Below are 18,195 nucleotides of genomic sequence, written 5' to 3'. Positions count from 1 at the left end.
TTCTTCCATCCCAGTCTCAAGCTCACAGCCTGGTGTTAGAAGACAGACTGAGCGCCAGTCCTACTTCCAACACGCAGAGCAGCCCGGGCTCTGTTTATCTACCAGCAGCCCCTTTCCTCACACTCAGACCTACGTGTGACAGCTCTCTGAGCCGTGGGCAATTCCTGTGCCCGAAATCCTGGCCCAATGCCTGGTACAACGTGGATCCCGATGAAATGAGAGCCACTCGGACACTGCCTCTGAGCAGAAGCAGCTGTCCAGCAGTGGCATGTCTTCCTGGGAGACTTCAGAACACACGGCCCAACGCTTCAAGCGACTCGGTATGCTCTTTTTGTATTTGGAAAGAAGGAAAAAAAAGCAAAACAAAAACCAAATGAGAAAGGTCCTCAATAATGCATGAGGGTAAATAACACGGCCTAGCAGGAAGGGACGCACCACTGCAGGAGGTTGACTGGGACATCATTTATGTACATGAACACCGGGGCAGGCTCTAAACACTCTTGCACACTTGCTTCCCAGCTGAACAGGATCTGTGAGTGTCTGATGACCAGCTAGCATGGCAGGGCAGGGCAGGGCAGGGCAAGGGCCAAAAACCTGTGAAAAGATGGTCCCAGCAAAGATATCTATAGATGCTTTTCCATGCCCTTCCAAGTCCCCTGCCACGTCTCTGCAGAAAGCCAGTTAGTAAATATTTTAGGTTTTGTTGATCGTTTGGATCATCTCCGTTACAACCACTCCACATCTCGGGGGAAGCTCCAGAGAGCCATAGATAATTCACAAACAAACGGTGTGACTGGGTTTCAATAAAACTCAAAATATGAACCCTGACGCTTCATTTTTTTTTCACATAGCATAAAAAGTTGCTTCTGTTTGGATCCCCAAATCCCCATCACTTCAAGATGTAAACACCAATCTGAATTTGAGGGATACGAAACCAGTATGGGATACAAACCCACCCTCCACCTATTTCAAGATGTAAACACCGATCTAAGCTTGAGGGATCTAAAACCAGCCTGGGGACAGATTAATGGCATGTGACAACGGTTCTAAAGTCGTTTCTTCCACCACTGACCACTCCTCAGCCACGTGGTGAAGTCTGATATTAATAACTCACTTAAGGAGGCAAGAGTTTACCTCCCACTCACCAGGTAACAAGTGTTATCATCTGTTTTCTTGGATAGGTCTGTGGGTGGGCTCAACTCAAGGTCATTATAACTTCTGCATCCTTCAGTGGTTAAGTCGGGGGGTGGTGGGCAGAATCACCTCATAGGTAATAAGCAGATTTGTACACACCTCTCAAGCTAAGACAAGTGTGCGCCGCGTGACTGTCTGCAAGTCAAGCACTGTTTGCAAAAATATGACATCTACTGTAGGGTTCAGTAATGTAGCTCAGTTGTCAGGCTGCTTGCCTAGCATGCACAAAACCCTGCGTTCATTTCTGAGCACCACAGATACTGGGTGCAGGGTCACTTGTCTGTAACCCCACACTTGGGAGGTAGAAGCAGGAAGATCAGAAGCTCAGGGTCCATCTTTGGCTACATATAGAATTCAAAGCCAATCTAGGTTATAAGACCCTACCTCAAAAAAACAAAACAAAACAAAAAAACATATTTTTATGTCTTGATGTTCTGAGGAAGTCATACTGGATAAGGATTAGTAAGTGGGATTTTCCCTTATTCATTGTGACTATGTCATCAGCATAATTACATCTCCATGATATGGTCATATCTATGCTTTGAGCAAAACCAGCTATGGGCTCCAGTGAATATGAGTGAGGTCTTCAAGATCCCTCTTATCTTCACTACCTTGTCTGAAACTACTACTTCTCTGCCCTCTTATGGTTCTCAGCTAAAAACAAATGGAAAACACATCTGTTTGGTCTGCACTGTGTCCACCATGACAGTCATGGAAGGAAACCTCCACTGTCAGCATTTCCTGCCATAGCTATAAAACAAGAAGGGAAAATTCCAAAGCAACTGTCATTGTCTCTACAGAGACAGACAGAGCAGCAAAGCAGATAGCCCTCCAAAGATACCCATGCTCATTCAGGCTCTTGCATCCATATGCCTTTCAAGCTGTGAATGAATATGTTGCTCTACAGACAAATGGGCTTTATAGGTGTGACTGGGTTAAGGATTTTGAGGTGGAAAAGAGTTATCTTGGGCTTACTGAGTGTACTTCCTTGTTATGACAGAGGCTCTAGATGAGAAATGCAGAAACATGAGAGGCAGGGAGGTTTGGTGATGCATGTATGGATGGAGTGATATGAGGCTCTGTGCTGGAGAGGCATGGAAAAGGGAGTTGGATTTTTCACCCTAGAGCATCAAGAGAATGCCTAGCACTGCTAAATCCCTTCAGACCTCCGACCCCGCAGGACTATGAAGGAATACATTTGTTTTGTTTTAAGCCACTGGATCGGAGGTAATTTGTTACAGCAGCCAGCAGACGCTGGTATATAATGTGGCTGCCGAAAAATGTTAGGGGTGAAGAGGAAGCTTGGTTTCTAAGTCAATGACTGGATCTTCTTACACCCAACCCTGAGGACAGGGACCATCTCCTCCTCTGTCACACAAGGTCTCTAAACTCCAAGACGATCAAGCATGGAAATAAAACGAGGCATAAAATGGAAAGTTGAAAGGGTGAGTGGGCAGCCAGAGAACACTGTAGTCATACACAAAAAGCCTTACCCAAGAGGACTGCAAGGGACGAGATAGAAATGGAATGTATCTTTATTTATAGCAAAGCCTGCCTCCCCTCTCAAGTATGTGACAGAAGAGCTGTTTTAAAGTTTTATTCTTCAAACTTGGCTGCAGAACTTGGCGAGGTCTCAGAACTGTGCTTTTGTATTTAGCTTTAAAATATAAGAAGCCACCCCATGGTTAAATTGTAGGCAGAGGGGGGTGTGCAGGCAGGGAGAATGCTGCGGGGAGTGGAACACGGTCGAGATGGTATTCTTATTTAGTTAGCTGCTTAAGAAAAACAAATAGAGGATAAAATAGCAAATGGCTTGGACAGGCTCCAAGATGAAAATTTTCTGGATACCTTGGCATCCACAAAGCTCTCAGGGGAAGTGGGGTGCTGCTGTAGGGCTCATCAGACCACAGGATGGGAACATGGTTTAGAAGGCAAAAAGCAAAGGAAGGAAACGGGTCCTTGATCTTAGGAAACCCCTCACTGCTGTTCTGTGATCAGTGACAGAGAACGTTTCCTGCGTTCTGGGGAAGTCAGTCTATGTTTGTAGAGCCAATACTGACCTTGCAGAAAATAACAGACAGCAGGAGTCACGTGTGACACAAGTCATGGCTTTTGACCTAAGAAGGCTAAGCTTCAGTACTAATAATAAACAAGAAATTAACTAAATTACGCGACAGGAGCTCAGGATGCAGCTCAGTTTGTAGAAACTTTTGTTTTGAATTCCAGCACCATATAAACCAAGCATGGCAGCATATGCCTTTAATACTAGCACTAGAGAGGTAAAGGCACGAAGACCAAAAGTTCAAGGCCATCTCAGCTATATAGGGAGTTTAACCCCAGCCCCAAATACATGAGGTCCTACAGAATAAACAATAAATAATTTTTGTGTTGTATTTTTTAGCTGTGAGTCTAGTCTTTAACGGCTGAGCCATCTCTCCAGCCCTAATTTTCATATTATCTACTTTGTCAAATATTACAACTTTAAAACTGATGATGACAGACACTTCGTGCTATAGTTTAATATCTGGGTGACAGAGAAGAGAGAAGCATACAGATCCACACATGCAATTACCCTCCTGCTTATTATAGACACCCGTAACACAAATCCCAAACTAGGAGAATATAGGCCAAAATGTTAACTTCAGTCACATTTGCATAGTAGACATAAGACATATGTGAATCTTTCTTTTTTTCTCTCTGGGCTTTGATTCTTTTGTATTTGGATCTTTTAAAATAGAATAGATTTAAAAAAAAAAAAAAGGAAGGAAGAAATAAAACCAGTTGTTAAGGAACTTGGCTCTCCTGATACCTCTCACCATGTGAGTTTGAGAATAAAAGCATTTTAAGTTTCCTTGTTTCGGGTCCTCATATGAAGAGTGAGGTGACAGTTGCATCACATATATCTTCTGTATGTAGGGCAGGAAGTACTCAACTTAATGATTTAAGACTGGTTGGTGGTTCAATGGCGCAAAAGAGACACACATGTACAATAAAAACCATACTTCAATTTTTGACCTTCTCCTGGCCTCCCATGTGACAGGGTATTTCTGTGTACGAGGCTTGCGATGGCAGTGAGCCATACCTCCATCCATTGCATGATGGACAGAGGAAACCACTGGTACTCTACAGTGAGCTGTGTGGCTGAGTTTGGTGTTGATTTGGTGAGTTCAGTATATTACGTACATTTTTGATTGACCACATTTTCAGAAATGTGTTACAGGAAACAGAACCTTATCATAGCCACTGAGCATCTAGATCACAAACACACTATGGTAAATATTCTGCATATTTCCCCACATGGCCGCATGACCCAGAATCCCTTTCTTAAGGATGCAATTCCAGTTGTTTTTCTTCTGGGGTCCTCTTCTGTGAGTAGCATGGTTAGTGTTAATTCTCTTGTAATTCATGCAAATAGTCTCAAGATTTTTTTTTTAATTTTACAGACTCCAATTTCTTCTCCAAAACTACAAGCTTCAGAATAAAGCAAACATGGTTTTCCATCCTGGTATCACACTCAGCCCCACTTGTTACTCCCTAGCCCTTGGTTTCCTCATCTGTCTTGCCAACAAGTTCTTCTGGTGATTCCATGCTTTGGTATGAGCACAGCACCCACCACAGAGCCCAGCATGAGAAAAGTGGTCCATGAACAATTACCATGTTTTCTAATCCTCGTCTACTCTGGGCTGGCAGGCTTGTCTAGGACAAGGACTGAGTTCTGGGGTACCTCCTTGTCCCCAGGCAAGACTTTGCCAGAAGCTAGAGTCCAAGGAATACACTGTTAATACACTTGATTTATGTGACCTAATTTTAAAATGGGGTCCTTTTGAATATAATTAGCTAAGGTAGAGTCATACTGGGTTTGGAGTGTGAGGACTAAACTCAGTAATAGCCCCTTCTTAAAGAGGTTGGGTATAGACACAGAGCTAAGCACAGCAGGAGAAGGTCATGTGGGATAGAGGTAAAGGCGGGTCAAGGAAGGAGCCTGCAAACTGAAGAATGCCAAGGATTTCCAGTGACCACAAAGATGCAGGAAGAGGCAGCCAAAGACTCTGACCTCCGACCCTCACAGGAAACACATCCCTGCCACACTTTGATCTCAGATTTCTACTCTCCACAATAGTGGATAGAGTTCTGCTGTCTTGAGCCACAGTGTGTGTGGGAACTGTTTACAGCACCCTAAATGCAGATACAGAAACTTCTAAACGTCACATAGGACGATGGACAGGCATGAGCTACCTCCTGAACATGTTCTAGACCACCTGCAGCCAAGTACAACTTCTCCCAGGTAATACAATACGTCTCCTCGGGTTCATTTCATACTAAAATTGTTTTCCTGAAGACATCACTCATACCACAAGGTAGACTTTTACACAAGAAAGACAGGTGGGGAAAGCTCCTGTGACTCTAGTGACATTATGTTCCATGTCCCCATCCTCCTGCTTACCCAGAAGAGGATCTCAAGCCACCAAGGCCCATATCTTGGCCGTTAGCCTTGATTCCATAGGCCAGTCCTTCATCCTCCATGTTCCGAGGGTTTCTCTCACTTGACTTCATCTCCAGCACCACCATCTCAACAGGAGTAAGCCTCTAAGATAATATCTTCTCTGAGGCTCCTTTTCAGAGCCATGTACAGCACCAAAGGCCTTTAATCCTAGCATCAGTGTGACAAGGCAGGAGGACTGTAAGTTCAAAGCCTCACTGGCTACATACTAAACTCAAAAATAAACAATAAATGTTTTTAAAAATATTAAAACATTGTAAGAGTCAACCGGGTCTATGGGAGACAGATCCATGCTCTTTCCAAGCCAGTATTCGGGGATTCTACTCCAGATGACAGCTCATTGGATGCTTCAAAATAACCCTCCTAGTGAGAGCAGTGGGAGGACTGAAGAATACTTTAGTCAATGTTCTGAAAAGCGTTGAGAGGTACAGAAGAAGAGCTTATTCTTTTCAGTGGCCTGAAAGGAGAAGAAAGCTAAGAAGAAAGTGAGGCTCGGGACTAGGGATGCTTTTTCTAAGCAAAGGCACTAGCAATTCCTTAAGCCAAAGGCTTCACTGAGAAGTTGAACGTTTCCTGCAGTCCCAAGAGCTTCCGGAAGAAATACAGCAGATCACTGCCCACCAAGAGGGTGAGGCATAAGTTTTCACCCCGGGCTTAGCTGGACATAGAGAACTTCTTACAAAAAGTGACCCAGACAGATGCTAGTCCTAGCAAGAATGGAAGTGAAACTACTTTAATTTGATTTTTAGAATATTAGATTTAATCAATCTTGGCTGGGGATATGTCTTGATGGCTTAAGTGTTTGTTTGATACAAAGGCATAAGGACCTGAGTTGGGATGCCCACAATGACTTGAAAAAGCAGGCAAAGTAGCTGATGTGTGTAACCCAGTGCTGGGAAGTGCAGAAAGGAGTGGATCTCTGGAGCTCCCCAACCAGCCCCTCTATTCTGCCTGTATACCCCAAACTCAGTGAGACCCCTTATCTCAAGTAAGGAGAGTGACTGAAAAAGGCACCTGTTATTAAAACTGTCTATCTCTGGCCTACACACACACACACACACACACACACACACACACAGACATAAACATAGACAGATACATACAAATACACACACACACACCACACACAGACACACACACACATAAACATACACACATACAGATACATACACACACCACACACAGACAGACACATACACACCCCACACCACACAGACACACTACTAAATTCTCTGGAAGTAAACTGACGTTCCTACAGAACAGTGGCTCTTCCTCTGTGGGTTGCGACCCCTTTAGGGTTGCATATTAGCTATCCTGCATATCAGATATTTACATTCCAATTCAAAACAGTAGCAAAAAATGCAGTTATTGAAGCAGCGACAAAATAATTTCATGGTTGGGGTCAGCACAATATGAGGAACTATATGAAGGGTCACAGCTTTAGGAAGGCTGAGAACCACTGTGTTGGATATTTTTGAGGAAGCAATGTTCTCACAGCAGACTAAACGCACATGTGAGCTCACAGAGACCATGACAGCATACACAAGGCCTGCGCACATTCAAGCCAGACAAAATCTGAGCACAGAGCAGGAGAAGTGGGCACAAAGCCCCATCTCTGGCCAAGAAGCCCTTCACAGTTGATAGCCTCGGGGGACAGAGAAAAATCAGTTTTCTTCAATGGAGTGACACTGGGTATGTGAACTCCTCTCCTGTGCTCAGAAGGCAACACAAATTGGACTGACTGCAAGCTTTCTGTGGGTGTTTTTGTTTTGTTTTGTTGTGTTGTGTTGTGTTTTACGAGAGAAAAAATATTAAGTTAGCAGGCAGAGAGGTGGGGAAGAATTTGTGAGAAGCTGAGGAGGAGAAAGAACAGTCAAAATACATTATATAAAATTTCAAAGAATAAATAAAAATGCATTTAAATTTTTGATACAAAAATACCTAGTTTGAAACTCACAAAAAATAATTAATTAAAAATACAGCAATGAATGTTATAAAAAATATTTAAAACCCAAGGGAGGAAAAAAGGATTAACATATGAATAGTGTCCCAAGAAGAGAGAAAAGAGAAATCAGTATTTAGAGTTGTTGGCCAAGAAACCTCCAAATAAAAACATGTGTCGTTAGCCCTAAGAGGAGCAAATGAAGAGCAAGGCTCACGTGGTTGGGAAGATGGCTCGGTGGGTAAACAGCTTATAGCATAAACATGAGGGCAAGAGTTCAGATCCCCAGAACCTGCATAGAACCACGTGCATGGCAGCCACATATCACCCAACACTCAGAAGCAGGAGGTAAGAGGGCTGGACAAGCCAAATCAGTAAGCTTCACATTCAGCAAGAGATCCTGCTTCAGTAAAGAAAATGAACAAGCAAGAAAGATGCCCACAAACCCCAACACATGTGCGTGTGTACCTATACATACGTGTGTCCACACACACAGGAGCACATATGCACACACATACACAAAAAGTCACAATTTAAAATATAACTACAAAAAAAAGTGAAAATAATCCTAAAAACAACCAAATTTGGGGAAAAACAGATTACCCTCAGAAGAGGAGCAACGACTAACAGCTACCTGCCAACAGAAATGATGGGAGCCACAGGACCATGACAGTGGCCAAGGTATGGATACAAACAGCTGCCAGTCTAGAACCTAGAACAGCCTCCAGTCCTGAAGATGAAACAAACGGATCTCAGACAAACAAAACCTGAGAGGATTTATCACCATCAGACTGTCCTAAAGAAACCCGAAAGGTGGTTAATTCTTCAGCAAAGAGAGAGACAATATAAGCTGTATAGAAGAACCATGTGGAAAAATGAAAGAAGAACTCAAAAGACGTCTGAGAAAATTCACATAATCATAACATTCAATAAACACATTAAAGCCCATATGGAAAAGCCTTTTTAAGATCTTCAAAATCAGAACGTGCACCCTGATCCTATCCTAGAAGATCAGTAGACACCATCCTTTCAAGGCAAGGATTAGCTTCTGCCAGCACGGAAATCCTGCGGTGGCCTCATCCAAATAGGACTCCTGGACCCACGGCTATGATTTAACCATTTCTTTTCAGTGAGTTTCTGATCTCTTTCTGGTCTGTGGCTGTCACTTCCCAGACTTGCCGGTATTCCTGGTGGGCTGGGATGACGGTTTACATCTGTGCATGCGTTTTCCATCCTCTCCCCAGAATACATGTCTAGAATTTACAGCGCTCACTCATCAAAAGCTTTTGTCCATCACTCATCAAAAACTTTGTCCATCACTCACCAAAATCTTTGTCCATTTTCTGTTTTGACCCCGCTGGCACGCTAATGGTCTTTTTAAAAGAATCCTCCTCTTCTATCCACATGATTTTAAACATTTATTTCCCTCTCACACATACCTATTCACTTTAAACTCTCCTTGTTCAAAACTGTACCAACAGAGGATTGACAGCCATTCAAGTGCTCCATCGTGTAAGAATACCGCAAAGGACTGTCAATGGTAAGATAAACTGTCAGCCAGAAAGCAAAATCTCAGGCTGTTTGAAGTGAAATAAGGAGGGGGAAATGAAAAGATGAAATGGAGGCTTGAGCACATTGAAAGCTTCTCAAATTAGAAATTTCTACCCGTGGCAACACATCCTATTATCCCACACTGAGCTGCCTCCTCCAACATTGAAACCCATCTCTTTCATCTGTGGATGCCAATGAAGACACCATGGGTCTGGGACTTGCCCGTGTGCCTCTCTCCTGCCAACCAAGAAAATTTTATGGGAGGTTGCTGTCCTAGCAAGCCTACTCCAGGGAGGGAAAGAAAACTGAAAGGCTCTTTCCCCCCTAAGGCAATAAAAAGTAAATTCAAAAAAACAGAATGAAAGCAGTCTTGAATTGCAGTCTGAACAATTAAGCAAGTTACCCCAAACACTCTCTGAAGTTAGTCATTGGAGGTTTTATTTAATGTAGAAAAAGAAAAGAATAAAAAATAAAAAAACCAAACTTCTTAGTTCAGGACCAAAACTTCATTCATTTTAAATATTCTGACTTAACTGACTTTAAATGTTTGGCTAGGTTAACTTTGTAGGTTCTCTTCTCCTCCTCTTCCTCCTCCTCCTCTTTCTTCCTCTTCCTCTTCCTTCTCCTCCCTCAGTGAAGAAAGCTACTAAACGGTAAGTGGAGGGTATGAAATTGTTTATTTATGTGTTGGGGTTGTGGCTACAGAGAACAGCGTGCAGAAGCACAGAACGTTGGTGCGGGAGCACAAAAGGACGACACCTGTACAACATCAACCTCCCAAGATAACACATTAGATATTTTAGGATCTGGCTTTATGTCTCAAGCCTTCACTGCAGCAACATAGATCCACAAAAAGAGCCTCTTGAAGGTTTTAGAGTGCAATAACGTGCTGTGTGATCGTCCTTTAGTCTCCTCAGTCACCCCCTCCTTTACAGCAACTTAATTCCTGTTCATGTTTCAGGAATGAAGAAATGTACTGAGGCCTCCGGGTGTCTTTTATCTGCTATGGACTATATAATGCAATCCCTCTCCCCTTGCCTCTCCCTCTCTATTCCTTGGCTTATCTGTACCAGCACAGAACTGCCTAGTCACCCATTCCCCTGCCTTAGCTCTCAACACCCCACACACACACACCCCTGCCACATTGGCTCGTGGGCTTATTCAGTGCTCTGCCTTCCTTCTGCATTTCCAGCATCGGACAGTGTCTGGTCCAAAAATGAAGATCAATGTACATCTGCTGTTCAAACGGTTTCCGATATCATCATGGCTTCATTAACAGGACTTGAGAGTTTGCAGCCTCTTAGCTAGCCTGCTTCTGCCACAGCCTTCTCTGAGCTTCAAGATAATATCCTGCTCCTAGGTTCCTCCAAAGCTCTGCCTCTTCCAAGCTGGATTTGCCCTTCTTGGTGTATACCATCACCACCTATGAGACTGAAATAGCAGCAGCGTGCTTACTCTCAGGAAGGGTGCCTAAACCAGCTTCTGCCCCAGGACTTCTAGTGTCCTTGGTGACGTGGAAATGTGACTGCAAGGTATCACAGCATCATGGGTATCACAGCAGCATAGCTGGCTATCAGAGCAACACGGGTATCACAGCCTCGTGGGTATCACAGCCACACAGGTACCACACCAGCAGAAAAGGACCCAATAAGTAAAAACTAACAGGGAGAGTAGCCATCAGTGACAAAGCTTCACAATCTTCCAACACCCTGCCATGTGGGCTCTTTCTTCTTCCCCTGGAAGCCCTAATTTATCCACGACACTCTGCAGTACTGACATTGTTGCTACTGTAAAACCATTCCTGCTATTTCTAAAGCATGCAATTATAATTAGAAATAATTATACAAATGTCATAAGTGTCACAGCAAGCCCAAAGAAGCAATTTGCCAAAAAAGTTTTTTTTTTTTTAATTTGGATTTTGTTTGTTTGATTTTGAGATAGGGTCTTATGTAGCCCTGGCTGGCCTTAAACTTGCTATGTAGCCAAGGATAGCCTTGAACTCCTGATCCTTTCTTCAACTCTCACATTCTATACCATCAAGGGCTGGCCAAGAACACATCTAATGTCTACTAATGTTAAATTATTACTAATAATTTTTCCTGACACCTGACAAAATTTTGTTTAATCTCAATCTACTTTAAGTTTATCTATGGCCATATAAAATATCCCCAGAAAGGTTAGGAAGGCCTTTAAATGTGCATACAGTTTTGGTATTGAGTGTTATATTTTGAAATCAAAATTTATAGAGTTCAACTTTGAAAACATTATAAAAACATATTTGCACATTATAGACTAATTCTCTTACTTGACAATAGAGAAAAATGAAGCCTAAATGATGTTATTTATAAGGCAAGTATCAATGTATAGAATTGACATTTTTTTCTTTATATCTTACATGAACATTGGGTATATTATTTTGTAGTTAAAAAGTATTCTGTAGTTGGGAAAGAAAGGAGAAACAATAATAAATTGAGAAAATGGGTTAAAAAAAAAAAAAGATGAAGGTCCCACACAATAAGAGCCAAAGCTGGGCCAGCATCTCCATACCTCTGTGGCACCTTCCACCACACTGTACTTCCTCCTGACCTCAGACAAGGTCCTGCTGAGCCACAATTTTCCCTGCCCACCCACTATGAAGGAACATAGAGTTCTACCAAGTCAAATTATGTGTCCAGTTTGACATTCGTCTATTAACAACACTCAGAGAAAAATCAGAAAGCTACTTCCTCTCCTCATTATAAGAAGAACAAACATTTCAGAGCCTCTTTACAGAGATACATGAGCATCGCAAAATGGAAGGAGGCTTCAGCATGAGCCATGTCAAATCCTTGAAGCGAGCATGGAAGCTGGAGACCTGCCTCCTGACATTTACTATTAAATAAACTGACAGATACTGAGCTCCAGAACATGGTGACTTCATGTGGGGCTGCGGGCCTGGTAGCACCGCTGGGTACCATGATGGACCCCCGGAATTATGAACACACTCATGAGCTCACTGCACAAGCAAGCCTTCTGCAGCCTTGTGGTACATTGGTTTTTCCATCTGAGGATGTTGAATACTGTCCTAGTTAGGATTCGCATTGCTGTGATGAAACACCATGGCCAAAAGCAAGCTGGGGAGGAAAAGGTTTCTTTGGCTTATACTTTCACATCTTAGCCCATCGTAGAAGAAAAGGAAGCAGGAACTCAAGCAGGGCAGGAACCTGGAGGCAGGAGCTGATGCAGAGACCATGGAGCGCCGTATACTATGAAGTTACGCTGTGAGCTACTAAATGTACAGGTCACTGCCATTAAAGTCCTTTGAGTCAAACAATAAGCCAGTTTAAGGGCCAGCAAGATGACGTAATAGATAGGAGTACTTGCTATCAATGCTGAAGGTCTGAGTGTGATCCCAGGAAGCCACAGTGTGAAAAGAGAGATCCAACTCCCACAAGTTGTCTTCTGGCTTCCACATATGTGTCATGTCATGTGTGCACACGCTCTTACATGTGCATGTCCATGTGATACACACACACACACACACACACACACACACACTGTGCTAGCTAGTTTTTACGTCAACTTGACAAAATTTAGAGACATCTGACAGGAGGGAAGCCCAACTGAGAAAATGCCTCCATAAGATAAAGCTAAGGCAAGCCTGGGGGACATTCTCTTAATTAGTGATTGATGTGGGGAGCGCCCAGCCCCTCATGGGTGGGGCTACCTGGGCTCATAGACCTGGGTTTTATATGAAAGCAAGCTATAAGGAGCAGGCCAATAAGCAGCACCCCTCCACAGCCTCTGCATCAGCTCCTGCCTCCAGGTTTCTGCCCTGTTTAAGTTCCTACCCTGACTTCTTTCAATGATGGACTATAACGTGGAAGAGTAAGCAAAATAAATTCTTTCTTCCCCAAGCTGCTTTTCGTCACAGCAGGACACACCTGAGGCACAGACATACATACACACATACGCACACACACAAACACATAAACTTAAAACATATAGGTGTAAATAGAAATTTTAAACCAAATGTAAACATTAATTTCCCCATGGTTTTTCAACACATAATATAAACACTACATAATGATGGGGTGCGGGGTAGGGTGGAAAACAAACACGGAGTCGGTACTTTTCTGGTTCAGTTGAGAGCCAGCTTCTCCTGAGATCATTTTACAAACTCATATTTCAAGCACCCACCCTAGACTTATTAAAGCGCAGTATCCCTGGGTAAGGACACACTTTGAGGACTCGTATTTTTATAAGGAGCTCTAGACAATTTGATAGACAGCTAGGTCTGAGATCATCACTACATCGGGCAGTTCAGTGACCCAGAACCCTAAGGGCTTGGAGATATTAAGAAGCTGTGGGTGTCTTAATGAATGATTAAGGTTTTCTTTTAAATAGATCTTTAATGCAACCGATACATTTTTCATACGCACCTCTGATCCAAATGTGAATATGAAAGATGAAGAAACCAAATTAGAAAGTCGGTCCAAGTCGATAAATAAATCATGCCTCGGGGGACGCACGACTTCCCACAGTTAATGACATGGAAATGTGAAAAGAAAATGAAGTGTGTTCTGAAAGGTGTGGGCTGGCCCCTGTGTCAGGACCATTCTAAACAGTGTCTGAAAGTCACAGCAACCAAGTTAGCAGAAATGTCCCGTTTGTTCCAAAGAGCTGGGATGGAGGGCTTTGACTGTTTCCATGAACAGAAATAATAAATGCCTGAGTCAGAGGATATACTAATGGCTGAGCCATGGACACATACCCAAAAGTAAGACACATTTGCTCGATTATTGTGTGTCAAATAAAAGTAAGGAAATGGAAAGTCACATCACATTGTGAATGTCCTCACCTCATCTATTACTCAGATGCTCACCCTGAGCCTCTGTCTCTCGGCTGGCATACGGATCAATACAAAAGCCATCCAAGCAAAAGTCTCACACCGAGAGTGTCCATGTCAAGAGCATCAACCAAAGAGAGAACAAAAACAAAATGTCTTGTTGTGGACGCCTGAGCGAAGGTGTGGGTGTATGATATGGCTATAACCTTGGGGAGAAAAAAGATCCCACAAAAGGAGTTCTATGGAAAATTGTGAGAATTAACCCTAGTTCCTAGATTTGCCCTTTACTGACAACATGCCCCAATTGCCAAGTTCTTGGGTGTAGCCAAGCAGCAGCTCACAGCATTGGAAGCAGAATGCTGTGGGATTGCGGTAAGGGTCAAGCGCAGCCAGGGTTTCAGGAGGTCAAACTCATGTAAGCTTAACGTGCTTCCAGGTGGGCGTTCTCCCTGGGCAACACACATTCTTCCTTCGTAACAGACCAAACAAACCCAGGTGAGTCTCTTAGAGCCTCAATACTGTGCCCTACGTGAACAAGTAAATACTCCTCACAGCAAGGCACTCTTCCTAGTCGCCATTGCTCTAAGGAACTTCAAACAAAAGAGGTCCCTGCTCCCACACACAAAGGAAAAAGTCAAACTTACCACAAACCTATAGAAAATTTCCTACCTTCAATGTATCATTTTAACAGAAAGGTATTCCTTTCTGTCCTCGTTTCACGTTTCTTGTTGACCATTAATAAACTGTAGGTTGAGGCTGGAGAGATAGATGGCTCAGTGGTTATGAACACCGGCTGCCCTTCCAGAGGACCTGAGTTTGAGTCCCAGCACCCACATGGTGGGTCACAACTGTCTGAAATTCTCTAGCTCAGAGAATCTGATGCCCTCTTCTGGCCTCCTTGGGCACCACACACATATGGGTGATATATACATACATTCTGGCAAACAGTCATACATACAAAATAAAAATAAATAAGTTTTTTTAATAATAATCCTTTCAATAACCTTTGTATTCTTTTCTTCTGTCTCAAAAAGAAAACTCGCTGCATCGACTGACTTTGCTCAATTTACTAACAACATGAACATTTACAGATCTTATACTTCAAGCTTTCTCCAAGCGTCACTGTCCCTGTAAGACCTACAGAGTCAGGAGAAATAAATACTTATCATGGATCACAGTAGAAACCAAGGCAGACAAAAGATGTTTCACTGCACTGAAATGAATTTTCACAACAATTTCCTCCCTGTAGGGTGGATTTATAGCCCAAGCCCATCTCCAAAGCCATGTCCCTGCTCTCCTTACCCTGTGTCTTCCTGCCACTGGGGGAGGAGGTTTCAACAATCACCTCTGTGCTTTTCTTTGTGTTTCATTCAACTGCTGGTTCCATTAGTGCATGCTATATTTATTATTTATTATAATTCAATAGACATCTTTCTTGGAGGTAGCCTCTCTCACCATTCTCTTGAGGAACAAAGAATTACAGGATTCTAACCCAAAGAAAGAGTAAGTTAAGAGTTGTGTTTTCAAACACACACACACACACACACACGCCACCATATTGATTATACAGGAATGTCTATTGAGACACTGCCCCTTTGATTAACACAGACCAAATACAGTGTGACAGCTGGCATAGTTCCCAGCAGACAATTCAAGTATTTAGTGAAATAAATAAACAGTTAACCCGTTTCCTTATTAATATATAACACTTGTTAGCTTAAATTTTCATAAACATGCATATATTTGACACATATAAAGATAAGCTTATGGGCTTTACCGTCTTTCTAAATGTCCCCATTAGAATTGGCAGCAGCCACATCTTCCCAGCACCCAAGGTCCACAACCTACTCATCTCTGACCCTCCACACACCTCTCAATCCACACTCCCTCAGTTTTCAAGCTTTTCATAATTCAGATTTTACTCCCTCCTCCCGGCCCCTCTCCATTCTGAAGGGCATTTCTCTGGCCAGAAAAGCATCCTCCTCACCCTTCTCACAGATGTAGAAATACTTTCAGGGCATCTGTGCCCCTCACCGTGTTACCTTTTGGCTCACCGTGGAAAAACCCTAAACTCCAGACAGATCGATTTTACAACTCTCAGTACAGAATGTTTTTCCTTGATTAAACTACACATAATCCAATAGTTCTACAATCTGGCTGCATCCACATATCTGACCCCAATCTTATCTCCTTTTGCTCTTGCCATTTACGATCGGATCCCATGGCTGTTTAGTGTCCCCAGTTCAGTGCCTTTGCTGAACAGATCTCATTACCCGGTGGGTCCTTCCCCTTCGCTTTTCTCATGTGACAATCCTGCAAATCCTTTAAAGCCGGGTCCTTTGAAACTACTCCTCCACAAGGACTCCCCGACCCGAAGCTGGGAGAATTAGCTTCTTCCTTTGATGACAGAGAACACTTTCCTTGCACCTATTCTGCAAATTAACAGACTCTATTTCAGGTGTTACGGGTCTTTTATGTCTCCTACCACCTTTAAGCACAGAGAGGCCGCACCTCTGCAGCTCCCACCAGCACCTAGACCACATACTGGGAGTTCAAAGACCTTTCGTTTTGATTCCATCTGCATGGCACTTCGAAGGCCACTGAAGGGACAGACGCTCCCAGTTGCATTGCTTAGGCAATCTGGGGGTTTACACAAAACTAAATGATGTAAAATGTTTCCTTGAACTTCAGAACTAAACAACGAGAGGAAAAAAAAAACCTCCTCTGTCCTTAAAGCACTTCAGGCAGACAGCATCCATCTCTCACCATCAGTCTGCCCTCACCGAGAACAGACACACAGAGGCAGCATGCCCAGTGGCTCCCTGGGCATCTTACTTTGCAGTAGACAATCATGTTGGGAGAACTCTCTTCTGGATCAGCAATCCCCACTGCTCTCTGGTCCCCGGATCCCTGAGCCATCCTGCGTATCTTCTCTCACACTGCAAAATAAATAAATAGACCATTAAGTCAAGAATGAACTTGTTTTAAAAAAATAAAAAGAAGAAGAAGAAAGAGAGAGAGGAAACATTGAAAGACAAATAACAAGTGTCTTTTGCCAGATATACTGGACAGTCCCTAGCCTCAAAGCACAAAGTCCTTTCCAGAGCCACATACTCTAGGGTAGAACATATGCTAATTTTAATCTCCTGGCAACAGATGAATTTAATCATTTTGATGCCGATTTTGCCTTAACAAACACTCTGCTTAATTCCTACACAGTAATATATGGATATTTAGTTGCAGAAATACAAATCAAGATCCCAAAAAGTTACTTTATAGTCGCTCCAATCATACTAATAAATAAGAATTCAATAACAAGTCTTAGCCAGGTGTTGGTGGCACACACCTTTAGTCCTAGCACTCAGTAAGCAGATCTCAGAGTTCTAGGCCTGTCTAGTCTACAGAGCAAGTTCCAGGACAGCCAGGGACACACCGAACAGAGAAACAAAAGCAAAACAACAACGAGCATTGACAGTGACATGGGTAAACAAGAACCCTCTAGATGATTGACAGGGATACCAAATGGTAGAGCCCCAGCAGAAACAGTTTAGTGATCTTCAAATATTAAATTCAGAACTTGCATGTGACCTAGCAATTCCACATCTATGTATGTACTCCAAGACTGAAAACAAATATTCAAATACCAGTCCTAAAATATGCACAGCAGTCTCTGTCATACTAACCAGTAAGTAGGAAGAACCCTCACGTCCACCAAGGCATAAGTGGAATATTACTCATCCATAAAAAAGGAATGAAACTCCAATTTATGCTACTGTGTGAATGAGCTATAAAAAAAGAAATCTGCTATATGAAAGCAGCTTGTCAGAAAAAAAAATCATGTATTGCATGACTCCATTTATATAAAGTACCCAGAATAAGCAGATCCACTGAGACAGAAAGCATTAATGGCTGCCAGCACTATGGAAATAGGAATGGGGTGGTCATCTGGCAAACACAGGGTCTCCTTTGAGGATGATGAAAATATTCTGAAGCTAGAGAAAGATGAGGTCTATAGATTACCAAGAACTGCTAAATGCTGCTAAACTCTGCATTGGAGGATGAGTAATTTTATGTTACATGAATTTCACGTGAATTAAGAAAAAAAAAGCCAATGTGTTTAATTCAACCTTTTGGAGAAAACCTGCAAAAACAATGGTAAGATAATGACATGCGTAGAAA

The 18,195-nt window shown here is 42.7% G+C and overlaps 1 protein-coding gene across 17 annotated transcripts in view; it reads right to left on the bottom strand.

The window, feature by feature from the left end:
* The window catches only part of Rgs6 (regulator of G protein signaling 6), a 509,370-nt gene that overhangs the window by 466,162 nt on the left and 25,013 nt on the right, over positions 1 to 18,195 (bottom strand). For 9 of the 17 annotated variants that reach the window (XM_060387808.1, XM_021653740.2, XM_021653749.2 and 6 more), the window contains exon 2: positions 16,783 to 16,955. In XM_060387808.1, coding sequence (XP_060243791.1) covers positions 16,783 to 16,935 — 153 coding nt within the window. In that variant the 5' untranslated portion in view covers positions 16,936 to 16,955. Of the gene's footprint in view, positions 1 to 16,782; positions 16,958 to 18,195 lie in introns of those variants that run through there. The other 8 variants (XM_060387814.1, XM_060387809.1, XM_060387813.1 and 5 more) reach the window with 4 other exon arrangements.

This window comes from Meriones unguiculatus, chromosome 7 (assembly GCF_030254825.1).
Source record: "Meriones unguiculatus strain TT.TT164.6M chromosome 7, Bangor_MerUng_6.1, whole genome shotgun sequence".
NCBI classification, from domain to species: Eukaryota; Metazoa; Chordata; class Mammalia; order Rodentia; family Muridae; genus Meriones; species Meriones unguiculatus.
This window is presented reverse-complemented; position numbering and strand designations above follow the sequence as displayed.